At 37.1% G+C, this 26,410-nt stretch overlaps 1 protein-coding gene across 3 annotated transcripts in view; it reads left to right on the top strand.

Moving 5' to 3' along the window:
• SYT10 (synaptotagmin 10) overlaps positions 1-26,410 on the top strand; it is a 121,590-nt gene that overhangs the window by 47,119 nt on the left and 48,061 nt on the right. For all 3 annotated transcript variants that reach the window (XM_055573876.1, XM_055573866.1, XM_055573887.1), the window contains exon 3: positions 14,733-15,300. In XM_055573876.1, the coding sequence (XP_055429851.1) occupies positions 14,733-15,300 (568 nt within the window). The remainder of the gene's footprint in view (positions 1-14,732; positions 15,301-26,410) is intronic.

Here is a 26,410-nt window from a genome sequence, read left to right as displayed (position 1 = left end):
TTCATGCTTTCTGATATGACATACTTTTTGTGGATTTAGAAATCTATCAAGTTGAAAAACTGCAAGGATCATGTTTGCTACTAGGATTGAAAGAGTATTCAATATATCTTTTGTAAAATTAAAAAAGAGGATTGTATCTATAAATAAACCATCTTCTTTCTGAGATAAATTTCAGTGAGGTAGGTAAGAAAAATTGTTACTTTAGGGATGAGGAACTTTGGGGTAAGGAGGATGGATGGAAGTGTTATACTTTTCAAGCTATTTAAATTTTGTAACCTAGATGTGCTTCGTGTTTAGTTATTATGTTGACAGGTTTTCCTGAGCACTGCATCCATTCACTTTTATGATCCAGTATGCATTAATTTAAATTTATTTATAGATAATTAATTCTAAAATAATTATTCCATATGCTTCTTCTTTATAGGAAAAAAATGCTTTAAGTTTATTTCATGTGGTTACATGATTATCATTACTATCAAAACTTCACATTGTGGCCAAATATGATATTTAATAAAGCCTTAACATACTCAGAAATTTCAGGGTAAAAATATCCAATTAATCTACAAGACATTAAAAAAATATTGATACTGTCTGTGACTATATATCAACTTAGTGTTCAGAATTATTCAAATTGTTTAGTGGATAAGTGCACCCCAAATAAAGACACTCAATTAATGAAGATAACTTGGGCTTCTCAGGTGATAATCTGCCTACCAATGCAGGAGACAAAGAAATCATGGGTTCATACCCTGGGTCAGGGAAATGTCTTGGAGTATGAAATGATAACCCACTCCAGTGTTCTTTCCTGGAAAATTCCATGGACAGAGTAGCCTGGCAGACTGCAGTCCATGGGGTTGCAGAGAGTTAGACACAACTGAATGACTGAGCATGTACAATAAGAATAACTTGCCTTTCTTTGCTCAGTTTTTTTTTTTTGAAACCTCAGAAAAATAAAACACTATCTCCAAAAGATTATCTGTTGAATGTAAACACACAACTTATTCAATTATCACTAGCTAGGGGAGAATGAAAGAATACATACTGAGAACACATGTTTGAAGAATTGGTTTTGGATGCAGAATTGCTACCTAGAAATAAAATACAGTAGAGTGACAACACATCATTTTAGCACTAAATTTCTCAGTCAGTGAGTCACCGAGTCATGTATGACTCTTTGTGACCCGATGGACTGTAACCCATGAGGCTCCTGTCCATGAAATTTTCCAGGCAAGAATACTGGAGTGGGTTGCTATTTTATACTCCAGGAATTTCTCAGTAATTATAGGAAATTAAATCAGAAAAAAATCCTTTTTTCTCTTAACCTTAAAAAATATAAAGATGGCATTGTACATATGTCTCGTATTTTTTAAGAGAAAAAATATAACACAGATTCATAGTTTTTCTATATGCTTGATGTCATTGACTTCTTTGAATTTCCTTGTTTATGAGAGGTTGGGGAAGGAAGAAAACAAAATATCTTTTTTCAGTGCTTCCAGTTTAGTCACCATGCCAGCATCCTTCCTGCTAATCCTCCACCAGCCTGCATGAAGTTATTATTAATTATCCCTATTGCTTGTGAGTTAACTGAAATCCAGAGAGATTCTTAAAATTTCCTAAAGAAATGAAGCTGGTGAAAATTAGAACTCACGTTTATCCAGATTGATGGAACATATTTTTAGAGTTAAAGCCAAGGAAATATGGTTTTTTCACAATCAAAGATGTTACAAACAAGGACCTGCTGTATAGCACATGGAACTCTGTTCAGTGTTATGTGACAGCTTGGACAGGAAAGGAGTTTGGGGGAGAATGGATACATGTATATGTATGGCTAAGTTCCTTCACTATTAACCTGAAACTATCATGATATTGTTAATCAGCTCTACCCCAATACAAAATAAAAATAACAGAAAAAAAAATGGTTACAAAGTCCACTGAGGACAGGTAGCTTGGAGGTTGGAGAATGAGGGCATCTTCCTGCTCATTCTGCTCAGTTAGAAATGTGGAATTATATGTGGTTATCATGAATAGCTAGTCATGATTTTAATGTTTGACCTTGGGATGAATTTCTTGCAGAAAACGTGATTATTCTATTTCTCAAAACTCCCCATGTATGTTAATTACTTCATCATACTAATTACCTTTATATAGAGAGGAAGGGGAAATTGATGTTTATTATACAGAGAGCTTGAGGGCACATTATTATAAATCGGATTATTCTGCTCAAATGCTAACTTTTCATTGAAGTCTAGCAATATCAGGAACCCTACCCCACCAACCCACACAGTAATTTAAATTTAATGCTTGGTTCCCTCCCCTTATTAGGATATACCAGCTCTAGTCTGGTATCAGGACTCCCTTTTATTTGGCTTAGACAATAGATGACAAGCATCATAGTCTCTCAACTTTTAGTTGTCTCTATTTTTAAGTGACATCCTAATTAGTTAACAACATGCTAGAAACTATCACATTTCTCAAGTTCTCATCTTCCTTTTCAAATATTTGGACATTTGACCCCATCAGCCTCCTGGAAGCCCAACAGACGTCTGTATATTTCTTATTATTAACATTATTCTAGCATCTATCTTGATTGCTTTTTCATTCATCCAGTAGTCTTAGTAGATATATTAAGTAGATATAACTTTTAAGTATGGTCAGGGTATTCTGCATACTCTATCTGATCTGCAACTCTAGGGAACTGAGAAAAACATTCACAACATAATGCAGAAAGATAAGAAACATAAGAAATTACAATATTCAAAAATTACAAGTACATACTATGTGGTGGAAAATGTGGACTTAAGAGAATAGAAAAATCATTGCCAGCTGAGGCATGGATCTGAGGCCAAAGGAAACTAGAAATTCACATAAATGGCAATTTGAAGAGGGTATGAATTCTAGATGGAAACATTTTATATGGAAAGATACAGAATAGGAAATCTTGCTATGAAAACATCAGGTAAGTTACCTTGATCAGAAAATAGAGGTCAATTGAGGGATAATTGAGGATAAAGTCAGTTGGAATTAAAGTCTGAGAAGGCCTTGAAATCATAGACAAAATGTTCAAGGTCTGTCCTGTCAAAAATATTTGTGTCAGAAGAATCTCTTGGTTAAAGAACTGTGTTTTAGTAAAATTAATTTGACAACAGTTTGAGGGCAGGCTGTAGAAAAAGACATCTATTTTGAAAGTAATATATTAGTTCAGGCATGATAAAAATCAGGAAGTTGCAAACAACAACAAAATGAAAACTGAGAAAAGTTATAAAGGAAGAATCTAAGATTTCATAAAAAATATTAAGTGACACTTCTGTCATTCCAAGTCTAGTCCAATCCTAGACTAAAAGCTTGACATTCAAACTTTTGATGTTTGATGTATGTGTCTGATGATGCCAAGCTGCCATTATAATGTTTTAGGTCCATATTGCCCCAAACGTATAGCCCTGCTTTCTTAGGCAGAAAATGTGCTGATTTCACTTCTGCATTGCTCTTGAAACCTAGACAAAGCACTGTAGGAATTCAGGATATATGTGTTGAATTTAAAAAATCAGTAAATGAATTTGATGACTTCATCTTATCTATCCAAATGGGTCTTTCATGGTTACCAGTTAGAAAGGTCCTTGGTCTTTTTATCATCCTCCTGTAGATCTCAACTTTGTTCTTCTGTGCTCATTTCCTTTGTCTAGAATGACAAACTCTTTTATTCACTATAAGATCTTTAAGGAAATAAATCTTTTCCTATCCAATTATCAGTTATTGTCCTTTAAAGTCATATCTACAGTCTAGCAATTGTTTATTGTCTTAATGTTGAGCTCTAGCTGATTGCCATATCTAATAGGATAACTTCTCAGAGAACCAGTGTGTATATAACCTACTTTAATGTGCTCTTCTTTCCATCATTGAAAGACACTGAGAGTGTTAGTTTCTCAGTCATGTCTGACTCTTTGTGACCCCCTGGACTATAGCCCGCCAGGCTCCTCTGTCCGTGGAGTTCTTCAGGAAAGTATACTGGAATGGGTAGCCATTCCCTTCTCCAGAGGATTTTCCCAACCCGGTGATTGAACCCAGGACTCCTGCATTGCAGGTGGATCTTTACCATCTGTGTCACCATGGGAGCCCCAATTTCCATCACTGGGTAAGTGCATAAAAAGCATCAAGTGACTGATTTTGATTCATTATCTCTCCACTTTCCTCCTTTAAAGACATCATCAGCTGGTGAGATAATAATGATGGTTAATCCTAAGTCAACTCCCTAGGATAAGTATAAGGAACAACTTTCTATGCATTCATTGCTATTGTGAAAAGAGGTGAATTGTAAGTGGCAAAATAATTTGTTGAGGATGAGAAATTATGTTGGTTGATCACTGTTAGGATTCTAAGTACTTACTGAAAATAATTAAAGAAATCATTGACTTATATGTGCTGATGGATTTACATTAGCCATGGTTGCTTAGAAAAGTAATTCTTAAAGTCATCACAAATAAAGTTAGAAAGAACATTCAGAAATAAATTATTTAAAAATGTTTTAATAATATATAAAACTAGATTGCATAGTTTTAAGAGATTTTTAAAAAATTAAATCCTTCTCAAAAGATAGCAAAAGTTGCAATTTTCATTCCACCATACTGAACAGAGTGGAAAACAAGATGTTACACAAATGAAGAATTTAGAAGATATTTAACTGCTAGGATATCATGACCAGAACAATAGGAGAACCTTAGATCTGTTGTTGTTCACTCACTCAGTGTGCTCAACTCTTTGTGACTCCATGGACTGCAGCACATCAGACTTCCCTGTCCTTCACTATCTCATGGAGTTTACTCAAACTCATGTCCATTGAAATGATGATGCCATCCAACTATTTCATTGTCTGTCATCCTCTTCTCCTCCTGCCCTCAATATTTCCCAGCATCAGAGTCTTTTCCAATAAGTCAGCTCTTTGGCATCAGGTGTTAAAGTATTGGAGGAAGCTTCAGTTTCAGCATCAGTCCTTCCAATGAAAATTCAAGGGGGGTTTACTTTCGAATTGACTGGTTTGATATCCTTGCTGTTCAAACAACTCTAAAGAGTCTTCTCCAGCACCATAGTTCTAAAGCATCAATTCTTTGGTGCTCAGCCTCCTTTATGGTCTAACTCTCATACCCATACATGACTCCTAGAAAAACCATGGCTTTGACTATACAAACCTTTGTTGACAAAGTGATGTCTCTACTTTTAAATTTGCAATCTAGATTTGTCAAAGCTTTTCTTCAAAGGAACAAGCATCTTTGAACTTCATGGATGTAGTCACCATCTGCAGTGATTTTGGAGCCAAATAAAATAAAGTCTGTCCTTGTTTCCACTTTTCCCCCATCTATTTGCCATGCTCAGTGGTAAAGAATCCACCTGCAATGAAGGAGACCCGGGTTCAGTCCCTGTGTTAGGAAGATCCCCTGGAAAAGGAAATGGCAGCCCACTCCAGTATTCTTGCCTGGAGAAGCCCATGGACCCAAGAGCCAGGTGGGCTGCAAAGAGGGTTGCAAAGAGTCAGACACGACTGAAGCAACTTATCATGCACACACAATGGGACTGGATACCATGATCTTTGTTTTTTGAGTGTTGAGTTTTAAGCCAGTTTTTTCACTCTCCTCTTTCACCTTCAACAAGAGATTCTTTAGTTCCTCTTTGCTTTCTGCCATTAGGGTGGTGTCATATGCATATCTGAGGTTATTGATATTTCTCCTGGCAGTCTTGATTCCAGCTTGTGATTCTTCCAGCCCAGTATTTTGCATGATGTACTCTGCATATAAGGTAAATAAGGCATATCTATCTCCTTGAAATAACAATTCATAAAATATACTGTACAGATGCTTGAGGTGGTTAAATAATCTCCTTTAGGAAATATATGCTTTTGGTATATAATCTAACTTTTGAAACGGAGTGGCTCTTCGAACCAAGCTCAGAGATAAAACCTTATAAGGTATAAAAACTAGGAGATTTTGTTTAATGATACTGATAAATATTATCTCCTCTTTATAAGCACCAATTATAAATTGGCTAGGGCTTCCCTGGTAGCTCAGCTGGTAAAGAATCTGATTGTAATGCAGGAGACTCCTGTTCAATTCCTGGGTCAGGAAGATCTTCTAGAGAAGGGAGAGGCTACCCACTCCAGGATTCTTGGGCTTCCCTGGTGGCTCAGATGGTAAAGAATCTGCCTTCAATGTGGGAGACCTGGGTTCAGTCCCTAGGTTGGGAAGATACCCTGGAGGAAGGCATGGCAACCCACTCCAGTATTCTTGCCTGGAGAATTGCTATGGACAGAGGAGCCTGGAGGGCTACAGTCAGTGGGGTTGCAAAGAGTTGGATGTGACTGAATGACTAAGCACAGCGCAGCACATAAATTGGTTAGGCCCTCTTATTCATAGTACAAATAATTCTTGGGAAGTTGACTTTTGTTAGTCATAAGATCTTTTAGTAATCATTTCATACAAACTCCAACAGATATTTCCTGAATCCCAGCTTGTGATTATTATGAAATTCATAAAAAGATTAATAAAACTTATTTTCTGCTATTATAAAGAATACTAGTGGAAGTGTTGGGGAATGGTAGATAAATCTGAAGATAGGATATTTCAATACACTCTTTGCAGTATGCTCAAGGAGATGTGAAGGTACAGAAGAAGGGCCCCAGAGTGGTGGGTAAATTCATTTGAAGGATTTTAACATTTTCCTTCAAATCCTAGCTGAGCTCACTTAGGAGAGAGGCTCATGATAGACATCAACATACTTAAAATTAAGGGACAGCCTAAGTGACATGTTGAGCATAGAAAGTTAAAGCTAAAATACATGATTATAAGGTCAAAAGACCTTATAGGGGATGTAGCAATACCAAACAAAATATTCCTGGTTTTATTATTGTGATAAGATGTTACTGTAAGATTTTTTTAAATTTAGGCTTTTATATTGCTTCATTCTTTTAATATAAAATAATATGTTTTCAGAACTTTATTTGTAGATAAAAAACTACCAAGAAAAATTTCCCAACCTAATTACTTCATATACATTCCTTTAAATATATGATACATCAAAAGCAATTGCTTATCATCTCTTGTTTTGATTTGTAAATATTTTTAACATGATAAAAGGTCAAGGGACAAGTATTTTCTGAATACCATAATTCATCTTATTAATTTCTATTACAGAACAAATTTCCTTGAACAGAATAAAGATAAGTTACTCAAATTAATTTTAACCATTATATCACATAATTGAAAGAAAAACAGTTTTTCTCTCCAAACAGCTTTTATTATTATTGGATTGTTAGTCATATAGCTAAAGTTTTCAGGGAAAATTTTTAACTTATTTATTCAACAATATTTATAGAGCAGGACTTCCCTAATGGCTCAGGGGTAAAGAATCCACCTTCCAATGCTGGAGACTTGAGTTTTATCCCTGGGTCAGGAACATAGTCTGGAGTAGGAAATGGCAATCCACTCCAGTCTTCTTGCAATCTTGCCTGGAAACTCCTATGGACAGAGGAGCCTGTTGGCTATAGTCCATGGGGTTGCAAAAGAATCACACATGACTTAGCAACTAAACAACACCAACAACGGTATATGCATATCTGTGTGTGTGTGTATGTGTGTGTGTACTCAGTTCCGTTCAGTTGCTCAGTTGTGTCCGATTCTGTGACCCCATGGACTGCAGCACTCCAGACTTCCCTGTCTATCACCAACTCCCAGACCTCACTCAAACACATGTCCATCGAGTCGGTGATGCCATGCAACCATCTCATCCTCTGTCATCCCCTTCTCCTCCTGCCCTCAATCTTTCCCAGCATCAGGGTCTTTTCCAAAGAGTCAATTCTTCACATAAGATGGCCAAGTATTGGAGTTTCAGCTTCAGCATCAGTCCTTCCAATAAATATTCAGGACTGATTTTCTTTAAGCTTGACTGTTTGGATCTCCTTGCAGTCCAAGGGACTCTCAAGAGTCTTCTCCAACACCACAGTTCAAAAGCATCAGTTCTTCGGCACTCAGCTTTCTTTATAGTCCAACTCTCACATCCATACATGACTACTGGAAAAACCATAGCTTTGACTAGATAGACCTTTGTCAGCAAAGTAATGTCTTTGTTTTTTAATATACTATCCAGGCTTGTTATAGCTTTTATTCTGAAGAGCAACTGTCTTTTAATCTCATGGCTGCAGTCACCATTTACAGTTATTTTGGAGCCAAAGAAAATAAAGTCTGACACTGTTTCCATTGTTTTCCCATCTTTGCCATGAAGTGATGGGACCGGATATCATGATCTTAGTTCTCTGAATGTTGGGTTTTAAGTCAGCTTTTTCACTCTCCTCTTTCGCTTTCATCAAGAAGCTCTTTAGTTCTTCACTTTCTGCCATAAGGGTGGTGTCATCTGTGTATCTGAGGTTATTGATATTTCTCCCAGAAATCTTGATTCCAGCTTGTGCTTCATCCAGTCTGGCATTTTGCATGATGCACTCTGCATATAAGTTAAATAAGGAGGGTGACAATATGCAACTTTGATGTACTCCTTTCCCGATTTGGAACCAGTCTGTTGCTCCATGTCTGATTCCAAATGTTGCTTCTTGACCTGCATGCAGATTTCTCAGGAGTCCAGTAAGGTGGTCTGCTATTCCCATCTCTTGAAGAATCTTCCACAGTTTGTTGTGATCCAGAGGAACCAGAGATCAAATTGCCAACATCCACTGAATCATGGAAAAAGCAAGAGAGTTCCAGAAAAACATCTGTTTCTGCTTTATTGACTAAGCCAAAGCCTTTGACTGTGTGGATCACAATAAACTGTGGAAAATTCTGAAAGAGATGGGATTACCAGACCATCTGACCTGTGTCCTGAGAAATCTATATGCAGCTCAGGAAGCAACAGTTAGAACTGGACATGGAACAACAGACTGGTTCCAAATCGGGAAAGGAGTAGGTCAAGTCTGTATATTGTCACCCTGATTATTTAATTTATATGCAGAGTACATCATGAGAAATGCTGGGCTTTAGGAAGCACAAACTGGAATCAAGATTGCTGGGAAAAATATTAATAACCTCAGATATGCAGATGACACCACCCTTATGGCAGAAAGAGAAAAACTAAGGAGCCTCTTGATGAAAGTGAAAGAGGAGAGTGAAAAAGTTGGCTTAAAGCTCAAAATTCAGAAAACTAACATCATGACATCCAGTCCCGTCACTTCATGGCAAATAGATAGGGAAACAGTGGAAACAGTGACTGGCTTTATTTTTCTTGGGCTCCAGAATCACTGCAGATGGTAATTGCAGCCATGAAATTAAAAGACACTTACTCCTTGGAAGGAAGGTTATGACCAACCTAGATAGCTTATAGAAAAACAGAGATATTACTTTGTCAACAAAGGTCCATCTAGTCAAGGCTATGGTTTTTCCAGTGGTCGTGTATGGATGTGAGAGTTGGACTATAAAGAAAGCTGAGCACTGAAGAATTGATGCTTTTGAACTGTGGTGTTGGAGAAGACTCTTGAGAGTCCCTTGGACTGCAAGGAGATCCAACCAGTCCATCCTAAAGGAGATCAGTCCTGGGTGTTCATTGGAAAGACTGATGTTGAAGCTGAAAGTCCAATACTTTGGCCACTTGATGTGAAGAGCTGACTCACTAGAAAAGACCCTGATGCTGGCAAGGGTTGAGGGCAGGAGGAGAAGGGGACAACAGAGGATGAGATGGTTGGATAGCATCACCGACTCAATGGACATGGGTTTGGGTGGACTTCCGGAGTTGGTGATGGACAGGGAGGCCTGGTGTGCTGCAGTTCATGGGGTCCCAAAGGGTCGGACAATACTGAGTGACTTAACTGAACTGAGTCTTCAACAGTATGTAAACTGAGAAGTTCCGCATGCTCATGCTGGATTTAGAAAAGGCAAAGGGACCAAAGATCAAATTGCCAACATCCATTGGATCATAGAAAAAGCAAGCAAATTCCAGGAAAACATCTACTTCTCCTTCACTGACTACAATAAAGCCTTTCACTGTGTGGATCACAACAGACTGTGGAAAATTCTTAAAGAAATGAGAATAAAAGACCACTTGCCTACCTCCTGAGCAACTTGTATGCAGGCCAGGAAGCAACAGTTAGAACCAGACATGGTACAATGGACTGGTTGACAATTGTGACAGGAGTGCGTCAAGGTTGTATATTGTCACCCTACTTATTTAATTGATATGCAGAGTACCTGATGTGAAATGCCAGGCTGGAATCAAGGTTTTTGGGAGAAATATCAATAACCTCAGATATGTAGATGACACCACCATAATGGCAGAAAGCTAAATGGAACTAAAGGGCCTCGATGAAAGTGAAAGAGGAGAGCAAAAATGCTGACTTAAAACTTAAAACATTTAGAAAACTAAGATCATGGCATCTAGTCCCATTACTTCATGGCAAATAAATGGGCAAAACATGGAAACAGTGACATGTTTTATTTTCTTGGGCTCCAAAATCTCTGCGGATAGTGACTTCAGTAATAAAATTCAAAGATGTTTGCTCCTTGGAAGAAAAGCTATGACAAACCTAGACAGCATATTTAAAAGCAGAGACATCTCTTTGCTGACAAAGTCCCAATAGTCAAAGCTATGGTTTTTCCAATAGTCATGTACAGGTATGAAAGTTGGACCATAAATAGGCTGAGCACTGAAGAATTAATGCTTTCAAATTGTGGTGCTTGAGAAGATTCTTGAGAGTTCCTTGAATAGCAAGGAGATCAAACCAGTCAATCCTAAAGGAAATCAACTCTGAATATTCCCTTGGAGGACTGATGCTGAAGCTACAGCTCCAACACTTCAGCCACCTGAATCAAAGACCTGACTCACTGGAAAAGACTCTGATGGTGGGAAATATTGACAGCAGGAGAATATGGAGGTGACAGAGGATGAGATAGTTAGATGGCATCATCAACTCAATGGACATAAATTTGAGCAAGCTCCAGGTGTTGGTGATGGACAGGGAAGCCTGGTGTGCTACAGTCCATGGGGTCGCAAAAAGTTGGACATGACTGAGTGGCTGAACTGAAAATACTCACAATAAGTGTTAATGGGAATATGATCTGTTTTTTAAATATAAATTTACTTTATTTTTTATTTTTTTAATTTAAATTTATTTATTTTAATTGGAGGCTAATTACTTTACAATATTGTGGATATGATCTGTTGACTTGAACTTTTTAGAACCTGGAGTGGTGTATTCAGGGGGATTGATGTGAAAGTGGTAATGGAAGACAAGAAAGAAGAGTGGTGTGCAGTTATGTTGTGTCTTCTATGGCTGCTGCACCAGCCAGGAGAGAATAAACAGGTCTGAAGTTCCTAGACTCCTCACATTTTCTTCCAGCCTCTTAGCTCTCACCTTGCTTACTGTGGTTTCAGCGAACAGTGTGCACAGTGAGATACAGCAAGACAACTGGCGCTGTGAGCAGGATGAAGAACAATGCATTGTAAGAGACGTGGGTTTGATACCTGGGTCGGGATTCCCTGGAGAGGAAATGGCAACCTACACCAGTATCCTTGCCTGGAGAACCCCATGGACAGAGGATCCTGGTGGGTGACAGCCCATAGGTTCTCAAAGAACCGGACATGACTGAAGCAACTGAGCAGCAGCATGGCAGCATGGATGAAGAAAATAAAGTTCAAAAGGTGAAGTGACTTGTCCAAAGTTGCTCACTTCATAGGAAGGCTGGGACCAAACTGTTGTCTGATTTCAAGTGCAGCATTTTAAAAATCTCATCCCAGTGTAATCCTATTCAAGTGCTTTTGCTTGGATAGTGGGAAATATTGGCTTGGTTTTCAGTGTGATTCCAGGACTCTACTCACATGTCACCCAAAGAGATTCTGTCCATACGTATTCAACTTCTGGTCTCTGATTTTGTTTGAAAGAAAAGAACTGTTGGTAAAATAATATTTTAAAATTGCTGTATTAATACATTTGTTCCTGTGACATTATATAATATTGACTATATTTAGTAGCTACCCTCGGATGTTCCAGGTAAGGTGGGTAGAACTTTTCCTTCTCTATCAGGAGGAGTATTTATATGGTGTCTTCCTAGGTTTGAAGGTTAAGAGTGGGGTCTGTAGCAGTCTAATGGGCTGTACTTTAATTGGTTGGATATTTGTGTGAGACTAAATAGCCACTTACCACTGTCATTCCAAAGGAGAAAAAAAAAATGCAGTAAGGTAAAGAAGATCTGTGTTGTCATGACAGTACTTTAACATTGTAATAATTAAAGCTTCTCCTAGCTTACTAGCTAAACTCTGACTTAGAACAGGCACTATTTACTCTATAATTAGGGTACTGGCTTACTAGAATGAAAATCTTACTACTGTTAGATTCCTGTTAGAAGGGGCTTACAGCTGCACAGTTATAGTCAGTGACATAAGAAATAAATTATTGATTTTTTAGGGGGAGGATAGACGGAGAAGGCAATGGCACCCCACTCCAGTACTCTTGCCTGGAAAATCCCATGGGTGGAGGAGCCTGGAAGGCTGCAGTCCATGGGGTCGCTGAGGGTCGGACATGACTGAGCGACTTCACTTTCACTTTTCACTTTCCTGCATTGGAGAAGGAAATGGCAACCCACTCCAGTGTTATTGCCTAGAGAATTCCAGGGACAGAGGAGCCTGGTGGGCTGCCGTCTATGGCGTCGCAGAGTCGGACACGACTGAAGTGACTTAGCAGCAGCAGGGGGAGGACAGAAGATTAAATTTTATTGAAAAGCATAGGGAGGTGAAATCATGGATCAATTTATAAAAAATAAGAAAAAAAATTTTGTGGGGTTTTTTGCTTGCAAAAAAAAATTAAATTGCTGCATAAGTGAAAATGATTTTTGCAGAAACATTAGATTGTTTAGTTAAGTATTCCAAATCTCTTAAGAATGTTGAATGTATAAAGTGGGATATACTAGATCTATTTAATAATTCACAGCAATATATACTACCTGTATTCCTTTTAAAATTCTTATTATTTCCTGATGATTTGTGACCCTAATTTAAGCCCCTGATCTTATATATCTGGAATAGAGTCAAGATTAAAATACATTTTATAGCGTATTCAACACATTAAAATGGGATCAATCTGAGGAAGCAGATCACTTCAAGCTTTAAGTCAGTCAGTAAAGACTTTTATATTTATACTCAAATACTGAAACTAAAATATTGAATTATTTTAGTTTTGAATTCAGTATAGTTTAATTAGGAGCAAATTCCCTCATCTGAGATAAAGTAGTCCTAGTTTGTTTTTGTATAGAAATAATTTTTTAATTATTATCAAGTTGAAAAAGATATAATGACATGAGTAAAGGATTTTGACATAAGCGCTGGAGAGCTATTGAGTGTAAGAGAGAGCTGAAAGAAGGAAAGCCAAACTGAAGGCTACTGTAGAAAGCAAAGTATGAGGTGATGAGAATCTGGACTGAATAGCAATGGAAATGAAGCAGAATAGGCAATTATATGAGACGTCTCAAAGCAGCAGATCAACAGGACTTAGAAAGTTGAGCAAAGCCCATGAATTAAAGGAAAGGTAATTCAAAGCATACTGCAGGATTCCAAGCATAAATGATTGAGAAAACTGTTAGACCTGTTATAAGAGATTATAGAAGAGATAACAGATTTGAAAGCAAAATAGAGAAAATAATGAATTTGCTTGACTTTGGGGCTAAATTAGGACATTTGTTTAGAAATCCCTCTTGAAGACAAAGAGATCTGGAACTAAATTTTTGTCTATATGAGATATATCTATATCTCAGAAATCTCTAGGAATCATCAGATTTAAGATAGTAATTATAGCCCAGGAACTGATTATTAGTCTAATGCAGTGACTGAAAAAATGACAGAAAACCTGGAACTAGACCTTAAGGAAACACATAAGTTGACATGGCTCATGCTAGAAATCATGCAGAAAGTATAAAAGAATCAGATCTTAATGCAAGTCACAGTTAGGTGACAATTAGTAAGGTGACAATTAATATATATATATATTTATATATATAATGTTCTGGAAATGTTGATGAGATAAACAGTAACTGAGTATATGAAATTCATTTTGAATTTTAAGAACTATTATTTAACCCCAAATTCTAAAATTCTACAATCTTTCAATCCTTAAGAGTTTCTGAAGCCACTGTATGTTGAAAAAAGTAAAATGTCCTCATTTTGGCTGTCATAATTATATTTTGAAAAGTAAACATTAATTTGGTTAAATGTTAGAAATAACACAGTGTAAGAACATGTGGACTTATGTCTTTAATATTGACACTAAAATGGAAATTCATAGGACCAAAATATCCAGATGAAAAGAAACCAGTCATCTGAATGATTTGTTTGCATAATGTTTACATCTTGATGCACGCAGGTAATTGATAACATTTATAACATTTTGTGTAATATTGATCTTTTTTGGTAATCCTCTTTCTTTGTAATTGTGCTTATGATGGTAAGTAAAAATACCAAGAACTTGTAAATTGTGCATTTGTGTGCTTTAGGTGTTTCTATAGTTTTAGGAGATTTTTTCTTTGAATACTTCATCCCTGGTTTTTCAAAAGTACTGTGTGTATATGTGTGTGTGTGTGTGTGTGTGTCCATCTGTTTATTGCTGTCGATAGAATACTTCATTATCATGGGTGTGGGGAAGAGTTTTTATGCCACTTTATGTAACATTATTATCAAAACAATCTACCTAAATGATTTTTTGTGTGTATATATATATATGTATACAGACACAATTCCTTCAGAAGACACCTACCAAGGCAAATGCAGGTTTCCAGTGTTGATTTTGGCATGGGCACAGAACCCATTTTACAAAGAGGAGAAACAACAACCAGCATTGGGAGAATAAAACCAGAGCTCTACAAACAGAAATCAGTGGACTCTGAGGACAACAGGAAAGAAGATGTCAAAACCTGTGGAAAGCTTAATTTCACCCTCCAGTATGACTATGAAAATGAACTTCTAGTGGTGAAAATTATCAAAGCCTTAGATCTCCCTGCTAAAGACTTCATGGGAACTTCTGATCCTTATGTGAAGATGTATCTTCTTCCAGATAGGAAAAAGAAATTTCAGACTCGTGTGCACAGAAAGACTTTAAATCCTCTGTTTGATGAAACTTTTCAGTTTCCTGTAGCATATGATCAACTAAGCAACAGAAAATTACATTTCAGTGTGTATGATTTTGACAGATTTTCTAGACATGACATGATTGGGGAAGTGATTTTTGATAATTTGTTTGAAGCCTCTGATCTCTCCAGAGAAGCCACAGTATGGAAAGATATTCATTGTGCTACCACAGTAAGTTATAATAACACCAATATATTCCTTTTATTTGACCTGCAGTGATATATAAAACTAATTTTTACCCAGATTAGTTTAAAAAGTTAGGGAAATTTTGTCCTAAATACCTGCAGTGTATGAATTACATATGTACATACATAATTCAGGCACTTAACACTAGGTAATGTTAGTAACTGTGTACATAAAAAAATCTTTTCTTTTAATGTCTAACCTTTGTTTCTACACTTCTTGTTTTGAGGAAGTTCATTACTTCACCATACTGGACAGTTCTTATAATTTGCCAAAAGTAGTAGTCCTTTTCACTTGTAAAATATTTATCTTTAACTTATTCTCTACAGTCAATTTCCAAGTAGTTATTATTGATTTTAATTTTTTAAGACGATTTCATTCCTCAGGTTTAACCTAAAATGTACTTTGATGCCATTTGGAAAGGCCTTGATTGAGCTTAAAGCAGCCCACTCCTTCAGAAGCTTTTGTGGAATTTGTAAAATTATACCATTTGAAATGGCAAATAATGAGGAAGTGATTGTTTACATTCAGTTCAGTTCAGTTCAGTCACTCATTTGTGTCTGACTCTTTGCAACCCCATGGAATGCAGCACCCCAGGCCTCCCTGTCCATCACCAAATCCCGGAGATTACCCAAATTCATGTCCATTGAGTCGGTGATGCCATCCAACCATCTCATCCTCTGTTGTCCCCTTCTCCTTCTGCCCTCAATCTTTCCCAGCATCAGGGTCTTCTCAAATGAGTCAGCTCTTTGCATCTGGTGGCCAAAGTACTGGAGTTTCAGCTTCAACATCAGTTCTTCCAATGAACACCCAGGACTGATCTCCTTTAGGATGGACTGGTTGGATCTCCTTGCAGTCCAAGGGACTCTCAAGAGTTTTCTCCAACACCACAGTTCAAAAGCATCAATTCTTCGATGCTCAGCTTTCTTTATAGTCCAACTCTCACATCCATACACGACCACTGGAAAAACCATAGCCTTGATTAGATGGACCTTTGCTGACTAAGTAATGTCTCTGCTTTTTAATATGCTGTCTAGGTTGTCATAACTTTCCTTCCAAGGAGTAAGAGTCTTTTAATTTAATGGCTGAAATCACCATCTGCAGTGATTTGGGAGCCCAAAATAATAAAGTCAGCCATTGTTTCCACTGTTTCCCCATCTATTTGCCATGAGGTGATGGGACTGGATGCCATGACCTTAGTTTTCTGAATGTTGAGCTTTAAGTCAACTTTTTCACTCTCCTCTTTCACTTTCATCAAGAGGCTTTTTCGTTCTTCTTCACTTTCTGCCATAAGGGTGGTGTCATCTGCATATCTGAGGTTATTGATATTTCTTCTGGCAATCTTGATTCCAGCTTGTGCTTCATCCAGCCCAGCATTTCTCATTATGTATTCTGCATATAAGTTAAATAAGCAGGATGACAATATACTGCCTTGATGTACTCCTTTTCCTATTTGGAACCAGTCTGTTGTTCCATGTTCAACTGTTGCTTCCTGACCTGCATACAGTTTTCTTAGGAGGCAGGTCAGGTGGTCTGGTATTCCCATCTCTTTCAGAATTTTCCACAGTTTATTGGGATCCACACAGTCAAAGGCTTTGGCATAGTCAATAAAACAGAAATAGATGTTTTTCTGGAACTCTCTTGCTTTTCCATGATCCAGTGGATGTTGGCAATTTGATCTCTGGTTCCTCTGCCTTTTCTAAAACCAGCCTGAACATCTGGAAGTTCACAGTTCATGTATTGTTGAAGCCTGGCTTGAAAAATTTTGAGCATTATTTTACTAGCATGTGAGATGAGTGCAATTGTACGGTAGTTTGTGTGTTCTTTGGCATTGCCTTTCTTAGGGATTGGAATGAAAACTGACCTTTTCTATTCCTGTGGTCACTGCTGAGTTTTCCAAATTTGTTGGCATATTGAGTGAGCACTTTCACAGCATCATCTTTTAGGATTTGAAATAACTCAACTGGAATTGTTTACATTAGGACTTGTCTTTTTCATTGTAAAATGATTTTTTGATTATAAAATAATTTAATATAAAAATTTGAAAAATAGAATAAAAATATGCAATTAAATAGCCTATAATGCCATGAATTAATATGTAAAAACTTGGCATATTGCTATTTGTTTTTCTATAAATGTTTGAAAGTAATTAAAGTCAATATAAGTTTAAACTTTTCCATGCTTTTTTTCAGATGATATTTGTTTTAGTACATGATGTTCAAGATATGATCCATTTTCCCTAGTGAGTTTTTTATTGTTGAACATTTAAATTAGGCATAAGTTTGTTTATACTAAAAATTGTTGCATTCTTTTTACAGAAATTTCTTTTATATTCAAGAATATTTGTCCAGAATAGAACTGGAGAAACAGAATTAGTGAACTGGTCTCCTAGGAGGTTAGATTGCTAATTTTTTTCATTTATTATTAAATGAAGGTATTTAATTTTTTACTGCCAGGCTGTCTTTATGTATTTAACATCTTTTATAAATGTTTTACCACAAATGATAAACTTAAAAAAGTTGAAATTTTAGAGACAGAAGTTATTTAAAAAATAAGAAAACTGTTAAATTTGAAATAGCTCCTCTTGTAGTACACTAATATTTGAGGTCAACACATTTCCATTATAAATTATACAGATAAATTAAATAAAAATTTATGTTGTCAGTTTATTGCATTACATCATCAAAACATTTTAGCTTTTGGGATTTTATTTCATCGTCTCCACTGTGATTCTCTATTAAGGAACAAACTAGATTATATTTCAAAGGAACATTGGAACTTTTTGATTTCATATAATTTTTTACCTTATTACTTATATATATTCCTACAGGAATAACAATGGTGAAGAGGGAGTTGTTACTGTTTTAAACATATGACATATTCTAGAATTATAAAATGCAGATAACAATTAATTGTTGGGTTATTTCTCTTGATTCTCCAATCTTATTCCTTCTTTTATTTATTCAGCAACTATTTGCTGATTACCTACTCTGTGTTTGACATACTCTGAGTACTAGGAATGTGAAAAATGTTACCATAAAAAATTGTTTGACATACATTCTGTTCATATATTTTGGATCAGAGGTAGGTAACTCCTAAATGAAGTATAAAAATTAGCATAATTTTATAGGTGACTGATAGTGGATTTTCTTTTTAACATTTATATGTTATTTATATGTTCCATAATTGGTCCTTAAAAACATAGTAAGGATTCCTGATGGAAGCTTCAATTTTTGACTGTTTATAGAACATAAACTGTTTTTTGGTGAACATAAATGAACTCCTCAGTTTTATTTTTACTTCTCCCATATGATTCAGGTATTACTTTTTTATTTCTCCTGTAAAACTTACCACAAATATAGTGTCTTAACACAAATTTATCACGTCATACTTCTGTAGGTTGGAAGTCCAACATAGGTCTTACTGGACTGAAATCAAGGTGTTGGCAGGACTCTGCTCCTTTCTAGAGGCTCTAGGGGTGATGCATTTCTTGCCTTTTCCAGATTTTAGCAGTCACAGGAATTCCTTTGTGTCGATTGAGCCCATGTGAGCAATCAAGGATAAGCTTCCCATCCCAAGGTTTATAATCTTAATCATATCTGCAAAGTCCTTTTTTGCCATGTAGGTAGCATACTCAGGTCTTGTTATTAGGATGCAGCCATCTTTAAGGATGCCTTTATTTTGTCTGCCATGGCTATAGACATTTTCATTTCAGTATTCTGGATATAAAAGGAAGTATGAGAATAATAATTTGTATTATTAAATTATTCTAGTCAAATGATGTTTCCCTTTGACTGGAACATGGAGCCACGCACTGTTCTAGATACTACTTATGACTTTTTGGTTGTGAAGATAGTGACGAAACCCAAGTTTCTTGAATATGGAACCAAAGTTCTCAGTATGCACTAGTATCATCTTTTAGGTTAATGTAGTATTTAATTAAAAATTCTCTTCAGCTTTTGAGAAATTATTAAGCATTTTATATCCTCAGATTAATAAAAATGAAAAAAAGAATGAGTTGAAATTTGCTTAGGAAATTGTCTTTTCCTACTCACACATCTTTAATTTTAAAAAATTCACACAGAAATTATAGAGTTTTCTAGAAAAAAGGAGAAAGGAATGAAATAGTAATGTAGTCATATGCCCTCACTAAACACTTGTTGAATAATTAACTTAGCATATTTTCATATAAGGTCAGTAAAAGAATGTATGTTAGTACAAACCTCCCAGAGGGGAAAAAAAACAATGCAATGAAGTACTTTATTGATATGTTTGGTTATATTTGTTGCCATTAACTACTTTCTGTAGACAAAAAAATTTTAAAATTATTGAGTGTGTAGCACAAATTCATATGTGAAATAAGCCAGAAATATTAATATTTTAAATTTATTGTTAATAATCCTATCAGGTTGAAAAAAGAGATACATATCAGGTATAAATGTATTACTAATTATTTCTATACAAGTAGGATTAACATTTTTATCAGGAATTAGCAGGTTTTTAAAATTTAAATTGATTTATTTTAATTGGAGGATAATTACTTTACAATATTGTATTGGTTTTGCCATACATCAACACGAATCTGCCATGAGTGTACACGTGTTCCCCATCCTGAACCACCTCCCACCTCCCTCCCCATACCATCCCTCTGGGTCATCCCAGTGCACCAGCCCCAAGCATCCTGTATCATGCATCGAACCTGGACTGGCGATTCGTTTCTTATATGATATTATACATATTTCAATGATGTTCTCCCAAATCATCCCACCCTTGCCCTCTCCCACAAAGTCCAAAAGACTGTTCTATACATCTATGTCTCTTTTGCTGTCTCACATACAGGGTTATCATTATCATCTTTCTAAATTCCATATATATGTGTTAGTATACTGTACTGGTGTTTTTCTTTCTGGCTTACTTCACTCTGTATAATAGGCTCCAGTTTCATCCACCTCATTAGAACTGATTCAAATATATTCTTTTTAATGGCTGAGTAATACTCCATTGTGTATATGTACCACAGCTTTCTTATCCATTCATCTGCTGGTGGATATCTAGGTTTCTTCCATGTCCTGGCTATTATAAACAGTGCTGCAATGAACACTGGGGTACACGTGTCTCCTTCAATTCTGGTTTCCTCAGTGTGCAGGTTTTTTTTAAATTTCAGGTTGAATGACTAAGAAAACAGTAAAGTTGTATCTTTATTTTGTGCAGAAAATTAGTTATCACTTTAGAGCTCGTCTCATTGCATGTTAAAAACATGGTAAGCCAATCAGCACTTCACCTAACATAGAAATATCTCCAATGTAGGAAAAAATCACATTGAAGGACAGTGTATACACTATACCTCTACTTCTAAAATGGGAAAGAAAAATATATATTTGCATTGAGTTATATATGCAATAAAGGTCTTTATAAGCAGACATAAAAATTTAATACTAGCAGGAAGAAAAGGGGACGACAGAGGATGAGATGGCTGGATGGCATCACTGACTCTATGGACGTGAGTCTCAGTGAACTCCGGGAGTTGGTGATGGACAGGGAGGCCTGGCGTGCTGCGATTCATGGGGCTGCAAAGAGTCAGACACGACTGAGCGACTGATCTGATCTGATTGCATGTGTCCTTCGTAGCTCAACTGAAAAAGAATCTGCCTGTAATGCAGGAGGTCCTAGTTGGATTCCTGGGTCAGGAAGATCCCCTGGAGAAGGGATAGGTTACCCACTCCAATATGCTTGGGCTTCCCCGGTGGCTCAGACAGCAGAGAATGCAGTGCAGAAGATCTGGGTTCAATCCCCAGGTTGGGAAGATCCTCTGGAGGAGTGCATGATAACCCACTCCAGTATTCTTTCCTGGAGAATCTCATGGACAGAGGACCCTGGCAGGCTATAGTCCATAAGGTCGCAAAGAGTCAGAAACAACTGAAGCAACTTAACATGCATGCAGGCAATGTGCTTAGCTGCCCAGTCGTGTTGGACTCTTTGTGACCCCATCGACTGTAGCCCATCAGAGTCCTCTGTCCATGAGATTCTCCAGGAAAAAATACTGGGGTGTGTTGCCATGCCCTCCTCCAGGGGATCTTTCTGGCTCAGGGATGGAACCTGCATCTCTCTCTTACATCTCTTGCATTGGCAACTGGGTTCTTTATAACTAGAAACACCTAAGAAGCCCAATAATAGTCACTAGTGAAGTCGTTCAGTCGTGTCTGACTCTTTGCAACCCCGGAGACTGCAGCCCACCAGGCTCCTCTGTCCATGGGATTCTCCAGGCAAGAGTACTGGAGTGGGTTTCCATTCTTTTTCCAGGGGATCTTCCCGACCCAGGAATCGAACTCAGGTCTCCCACATTGCAGGCAGACACAGGCAGACGCTTTAACCTCTGAGCCAATTACCTATTGGCAAAAATGGTAGAAACTCGATGAATATGGAAAAGGAGTAATTTGTAATATATTACTTTATATACATTTTATGTTTCAGTAGTTCAGTTCAGTTGCTCAGTCGTGTCTGACTCTTTGTGACCCCATGGACTACTGCACACCAGGCTTCCCTGTCCATCACTAACACCCAGAGTTTGCTCAAACTCATTTTGGTGATGCCATCCAACCATCTCAACCTCTGTCATCTCCTTCTCCACCTGCCTTCACTTTCATCACAAGGCTCTTTAGTTCTTCACTTTCTTCCATAAGGGTGATATCATCTGCATATTTGAGGTTATTGATATTTCTCCCAGAAATCTTGATTCCAGTTTGTGCTTCATCCAGTCTGGCATTTTGCATTATATACTCTGCATATAAGTTAAATAAGTAGGGTGGCAATACACAGCCTTGACTACTCCTTTCCCAATTTGGAACCAGTCTGTTGTTCCATATTCAGTTCTAACTGTTGCTTCTTGAACTACATGCAGATTTCTCAGGATGGAGGTAAGGTGGTCTGGTATTCCCATCTCTTTCAGAATTTTCCAGTTTGTTGTGATCCACACAGTCAAAAGCTTTGGTGTAGTCAATAAGCAGTAGATGTTTTTCTGGAACTCTCTTGCTGTTTTGATAATTCAGTGGATGTTGACAATTTGATCTCTGGTTCCTCTGCCTTTTTAAATCCAGCTTGAACATCTGGAAGTTCACAGTTCACGTACTGTTGAAGCCTGGCTTGGAGAATTTTGAGCTTTACTTTGCTAGCATGTGAGATGAGTACAATTGTGCGGTAGTTTGAACATTCTTTGGCATTGCCTTTCTTTGGAATTGGAATGAAAACTTACCTTTTCCAGTCCTGTGGTCACTGCTGAGTTTTCTAAATTTGCTGGCATATTACTGAACTGAACTGAACTACTGAAACATAAAATGTAAATAAAGTAATATATTATGATGTGAGTAGAACACATTAACAGAATCATCTTTTAGGATTTGAAATATCTCAACTGGAATTCCATCACCTCCACTAGCTCTGTTCATAGTGATGCTAAGACCCACTTGACTTCACATTCTGGGATGTCTGGCTCTAGGTGAGTGATCACACCATCATGGTTACCTGGGTCATGAAAATCTTTTTCTATAGTTCTTCTGTGTATTCTTGCCACCTCCTCTTAATATCTTCTGCTTCTGTTAGGTCCATACCATCTATGTCTCTTATTGTGCCCATCTTTGCATGAGATGTTCCCTTGGTATCACTAATTTTCCTGAAGAGACCTCTAGTCTCTCCCATTCTATTGTTTTCCTCTATTTCTTTGCCCTGATCACTGAGGAAGACTTTCTTATCTCTCCTTGCTATTCTTTGGAACTCTGCATTCAAATAGGTATATCTTTCTTTTTCTCCTTTGCCTTTAGCTTCTCTTCTGTTCTCAGCTGTTTGTAAGGCCTCCTCAGACAACCATTTTGCCTTTTTGCATTTCTTTTTCTTGAGGATGGTCTTGATCACTACTTCCTGTACAATGCCATGAACCTGTGTCCATAGTTCTTCAGGTACTCTTGTCTATAAGATCTAATCCTTTGAATCTATTTGTCACTTCCACTGTATAATAATGGGGGATTTGATTTAGATCATACCTGAATGTTCTAGTGGTTTTCCATACTTTCTTCAATTTCAGTCTGAATTTGGCAATAAGGAATTCATGATCTGAGCCACAGTCACTTCCCAGTCTTGTTTTCGCTGACTCTATAGAGCTTCTCGGAGAAGGCAATGGCACCCAACTCCATCCAGTACTCTTGCCTGTTAAATCTCATGGATGGAGGAGTCTGGTAGGCTGCAGTCCATGGGGTCGCTAAGAGTTGGACACGACTGAGCAACTTCACTTTCACTTTTCACTTTCACGCATTGGAGAAGGAAATGGCAACCCACTCCAGTGTTCTTGCCTGGAGAATCCCAGGGACGGGGAAGCCTGGTGGGCTGCCGTCTATGGGGTCGCACAGAGTCGGACACGACTGAAGCGACGCAGCAGCAGCAGCAGCAGCATAGAGCTTCTCCATCTTCAGCTGCAAAGAAAACAATCAATCTGATTTCGATATCGACCATCTGGTGATGTCCATGTGCATAGTTGTGTCTTGTGTTTCTGGAAGAGGGTGTTTGCTATGACCAATGCGTTCTCTTGGCAAAACTCTGTTAGCCTTTTCCCTGCTTCATTTTGTACTCCAAGGCCAAATTTACCTGTTACTCCAGGCATCTCTTGACTTCCTACTTTTGCATTCCAGTCCCATAAAATGAATAGGACATCTATTTTGGGTGTTAATTCTAGAAGGTCTCCTAGGTCTTCATAGAACTGTTCAACTTCAACTTCTTCAGCATTACTGGTTGGGGCATAGATTTGGATTACTGTGATATTGAATGGTTTGCCTTGGAAACGAACAGAGATCATTTTACATTTAAATTAATTATTCAAATTTTAATTAACTTTTTCAAAAAGTCCAATATCATAAAAACTAATGTATTTTGAATATATAAATGTAGTTTTCTTATGAACACTCCAGAAGCCACTGAAAGTGTAAATATATAAGGAAAGGCTTTCCTTCTTATAAACAGAACCACTTCATTTGCACATTTATTTATTTATGCTGCTATTGAAATAATATTTTTTCAGCACCACCTATGTCCTAGACACTCAGGAATCTCAAGGAGGGAAGGATGTATGTGTGTGTGCAACCACATTGACCTGGTTTACAGATATAAAATGTTTCAATCTATTATCTTTTAATAGTCTATCAAAAGTCTATTATGTTTTGACTGTTTCTGTTTTGTAAATAAGTTTGTTTGTATTATTTTTTAGATTCCACATACAAGTAATAGAATATATTTGTCTTTATTTTTTTGTTTTTTAATTTATTTTTAAAATATAAATTTATTTATTTTAATTGGAGGCTAATTACTTTACAATATTGTATTGGTTTTGCTATACATTGACATGAATCTGCCATATGTGTTCCCCATCCTGAACCCACCTCCCACCTCTCTCCCCATACCATCCCTCTCGGTCATCCCAGTGCACCAGCCCCAAGCATCCTGTATCATGCATCGAACCTGGACGGCGATTCATTTCACATATGATAATATACAAGTTTCAATGCCATTCTCCCAAATCATCCCACCCTTGCCCTCTCCCACAGAGTCCAAAATACTGTTCTATACATCTGTGTCTCTTTTGCTGTATCACATACAGGATTATCGTTACCATCTTTCTAAATTCCATATATATGTGTTAGTATACTGTATTGGTGTTTTTCTTTCTGGCTTACTTCACTCTGTATAATAGGCTCCAGTTTCATCCACCTCATTAGAACTGATTCAAAAGTATTCTTTTTAATGGCTGAGTAATACTCCATTGTACATATGTACCACAGCTTTCTTATCTATTCATTTGCTGGTGGATATCTAGGTTGCTTCCATGTCCTGGCTATTATAAACAATGCTGTGATGAACATTGGGGTACACGTGTCTCTTTCAATTCTGGTTTCCTCGATGTGTATGCCCAGCAGTGGGATTGCTGGGTTATATGGCAGTTCTATTTCCAGTTTTTTAAGAAATCTCCACACTGTCTTCCATAGTGGCTGTACTAGTTTGCATTCCTGCCAACAGTGTAAGAGGGTTCCCTTTTCTCCACACCCTCTCCAGAATTTATTTCTTGTAGAGTTTTGGATCGCAGCCATTCTGACTGGCGTGAAATGGTACCTCATTGTGGTTTTGATTTGCATTTCTGTAATAATCAGCGATGTTGAGCATCTTTTCATGCGTTTGTTAGCCATCTGTATGTCTTCTTTGGAGATATGTCTGTTTAGTTCTTTGGCCCATTAGGAGTTGCTTGTATATTTTTGAGATTAATTCTTTGTCAGTTGCTTCATTTGCTATTATTTTCTCCCATTCTGAAGGCTGTCTTTTCACCTTGCTTATAGTTTCCTTTGTTGTGCAGAAGCTTTTAAGTTTAATTAGGTCCCATTTGTTTATTTTTGCTTTTATTTCCAATATTTTGGGAGGTGGATTATAGAGGATCCTGCTGTGATTTATGTCGGAGAGTGTTTTGCCTATGTTCTCCTCTAGGAATTTTATAGTTTCTGGCCTACATTTAGATCTTTAATCCATTTTGAGTTTATTTTTGTGTATGGTGTTAGAAAGTGTTCTAGTTTCATTCTTTTACAAGTAGTTGACCAGTTTTCCCAGAACCACTTGTTAAAAAGATTTTCTTTTCTCCATTGTATATTTTTGCCTCCTTTGTCAAAGATACGGTGTCCATAGGTGTGTGGATTTGTCTCTGGGCTTTCTATTTTGCTCCATTGATCTATATTTTGTGCCACTACCTTACTGTCTTGATGACTGTGGCTTTGCAGTACAGCCTGAAGTCAGGCAGGTTGACTCCTCCAGTTCCATTCTTCTTTCTCAAGATTGCTTTGGCTATTTGAGGTATTTTGTATTTCTGTACAAATTGTGAAATTATTTGTTCTAGTTCTGTGAAAAATACCATTGGTAGCTTGATAAGGATTACATTGACTCTATAGATTGCTTTGGGTAGTATACTCATTTTCACTATATTGATTCTTCTGATCCACGAACACAGTATATTTCTCCATCTATTTGTGTCCTCTTTGATTTCTTTCACCAGTGTTTTATGGTTTTCTATATATAGGTC

The sequence above is a fragment of the Bubalus kerabau genome, chromosome 1, assembly GCF_029407905.1.
Source record: "Bubalus kerabau isolate K-KA32 ecotype Philippines breed swamp buffalo chromosome 1, PCC_UOA_SB_1v2, whole genome shotgun sequence".
In the NCBI taxonomy this organism is placed as follows: domain Eukaryota; kingdom Metazoa; phylum Chordata; class Mammalia; order Artiodactyla; family Bovidae; genus Bubalus; species Bubalus kerabau.
This window is presented reverse-complemented; position numbering and strand designations above follow the sequence as displayed.